The 2,633-nt window shown below is 46.9% G+C and overlaps 1 protein-coding gene across 1 annotated transcript; it reads right to left on the minus strand.

Annotated features, from left to right (window-relative positions):
• Positions 1–1,614: 1,614 nt before the first annotated feature.
• Positions 1,615–2,385, minus strand: LOC103596602 (chromosome unknown open reading frame, human C1orf68). The gene has a single exon (XM_008580260.1). It carries the CDS (start codon positions 2,383–2,385, stop codon positions 1,615–1,617), a length of 771 nt encoding a protein of 256 aa, XP_008578482.1.
• Between the last annotated feature and the right edge of the window lie 248 nt (positions 2,386–2,633).

The following is a 2,633-nucleotide window of genomic DNA, read 5'->3' on the forward strand; positions in this document are numbered from 1 at the left end:
CCTACAATATTTTTTGATACACCACTGCTAAACTGGGCATTTTAGATGCCATCTTCTGTGGAACTAGACCACAGGGGGATTCAGGAGTTACTTAGCTCTGGGCGGTTTACATATAAGCAATACCTCGACAAAGGTCTAGATGGATATAATCCAAACTGAGTAAGATCATCCCTGGAAAAGAGTGTGGAATTGGAAGTTGATGGGTGACTTTTAATTTTTACCCATAAACTTCTGAACTGTTAACATTTTTATGAAACATTTTTACATATTTATATAATTTTTAACTGATAACTACAAAAAAGCGTCACATGCTCATGTTAACTGCAGAAGAAGCAGTACTCCATCTCCTACATTGCAGATGCCACTTGATGGTGCAAGAGGAAAGCGTGGTCCTGGGCAAGGCTGTTCACAGCTCTGAGTGGGTTTCCAGTGACTGGGCTGCATGTTTAGGGGATTTGGATGGAGGGATGGAGTATGATTTGTGGAGCTACAGGTATGTAGATATTCAAAGGCAGCAGAGCAATCAAGATAACTTTCTGCTGATGTTCCAGGGTGAATCAACAGAGATTGCTTAGAAATACTATTCCCTGCTCTTGTTCATTCATTCATTTATGCATTCACCAAACATATTGTCTCCTATGCACCAGGCTTTGTGGAGTTCTTTTGAACAGTAGTTATTCCTCTCCCTATTTTTTTAATGTGTGTATTTTTTTAATGTGACGCAGATTATAAAAGTCCACCCCAAACCCCCCAGAGCTAGGAAAGCCATGGAGAAGGAAGTTGTAATGAGGATAAGCAACTTGCATTGGGGCTTGGATGCTCGTCCCACAAGGTTCACCTTCCTCTTGGAGATCTCTCACTTAACCACCAGGGCCAACCTAGGGAATATCTACCCACTTCAGGGGAGTCTTGGACTCTTCCTTCAGGCCTTTCCTTTATGGCCTCCAGAGGGTAAGCCTATCAGGTGAGAAAATGTAATCCATACAGTCCACCATGAGTTCGAGCCACTTGAATAGCTGTAGGGACATCTTTGGTGATGCTCCAGAGCACATATGATTTCACAATCTCTGCAACACCCAGTAAGATAAACTCTGAGTTTACATACAGCAATAATGCTACCATGAGAGCCTCATCATGGCCAAACTCTCTCTTCAGACTCATCAGAATGCAGGATAGAGGCAGCCCTCAACCCCAAGATCTCTAGCCTCAGATCCTGCTAACGTGCATGAAGAAGTTTATTCACAGCATTCTAGAAGGCATGAGGGTCCAAGGCTGGGATTTCACAGCTCAGACTGCTTGTTCATGTTCATGTAGATCTTTCCTCTCATTTAGAAGCAAAAGAAGAGAGAGGGGCAGAAAAGTTTCTAATAGAAAAACATAAACATGGACCAAAGAAATAGACAGGAAGTCACCATGAATTGCATTCAGAACTTTATTCTTGCCAAAGTTTGGGGGTTGCGCTAACTCTGGCAGGCTGCCTTGATAAAGAAGAAAAGTACAGAGGTAAAGGGGTAAGCTTTACATCACTGGGAATAAGAGGGAGGGGGCCAGAGGCTGGTGAAAGTTCCAGAAGTCAGAGCAGTGGTCAGTTCTGGAGTGGGGCTATCCTTCTGTTTAACAGCAGCAGTCGTCCTCATTGTCACAGCATGCAGGACCTCGGGACCTCATGGGGATAATTCCCAAACAGCAGCACCCAGAGCCACAGCAACAAGAGCTACAGCATCCGGAGCTGCAGCACCCAGAATCTTCACAGCAGCCAGATGATTCTGTGTTGCAATTTTGGGGCCTCTGGACCCAGCGTCTCAGGGGACTCACCCCAAAGGTCCGGGGAGCCAGGCAGCAGTAGCTAGTGGAACAAGGAGCAGAGCACGGGTCAGGAATGGCACAGTACTGGGAGGCTGAGCCACTTGCAGGAGCTTGGACACTGTAGCTCTGGCAAGGAGAAGGACACTGGACATAACACGTCTGGGTCTGGCAGGGAACTGGACATTTGACATAGGTCGTCTGGCATGGAGTTGGGCACTTCACATATGTCTGGCATGGAGTTGGACATTTCACATAGGTTGTCTGGCAGGGAGCTGGACACTTCACATATGTCTGGCATGGAGCTGGGCATTTCACATAAGTTTTAGGCTGGCAGGGAGCCAGACACTTCACATACGTTTGAGTCTGGCATGGAACTTGATACTTCACATAAGTTTGAGATGGATTTGGAGCTGGGCATTTCACATAGGTTTGAGTCTGGCATGGTGCAGGTCCCGTCACACAGACAGTCTTGGTCTGGGTTGGGGCTGGGCATTTCACAGAGGCACTTTGCACAGCCCCCAATCCTGAACCTTTCACACAAGATGGAGGAATCTGGGGCTGCTTCTGCTGGTCACACATCTTGTGGCTTTGCAAAACCTGAAAAGAAAGGTTTCATCAGAACCGTGAAACTGGAAGTCTCCCAGGGAAACCTGCAGCATCGCCATGGGATGGAGTGAGGTGTAAGTGGTAGCCTTTTTGAGAAGGTCACAGACACCTGGAGGCTGCACACCTGGCAGTAGAGTGGACTCAGAGTCAGGGATTCTAGGCTCCACTCTTGTGACTTTACCTGGCTATGTGGCTTCCAACAAGTCACTGATCTCCTCCGG

Source organism: Galeopterus variegatus, unplaced genomic scaffold (assembly GCF_000696425.1).
Source record: "Galeopterus variegatus unplaced genomic scaffold, G_variegatus-3.0.2 Scaffold2053, whole genome shotgun sequence".
NCBI classification, from domain to species: Eukaryota; Metazoa; Chordata; class Mammalia; order Dermoptera; family Cynocephalidae; genus Galeopterus; species Galeopterus variegatus.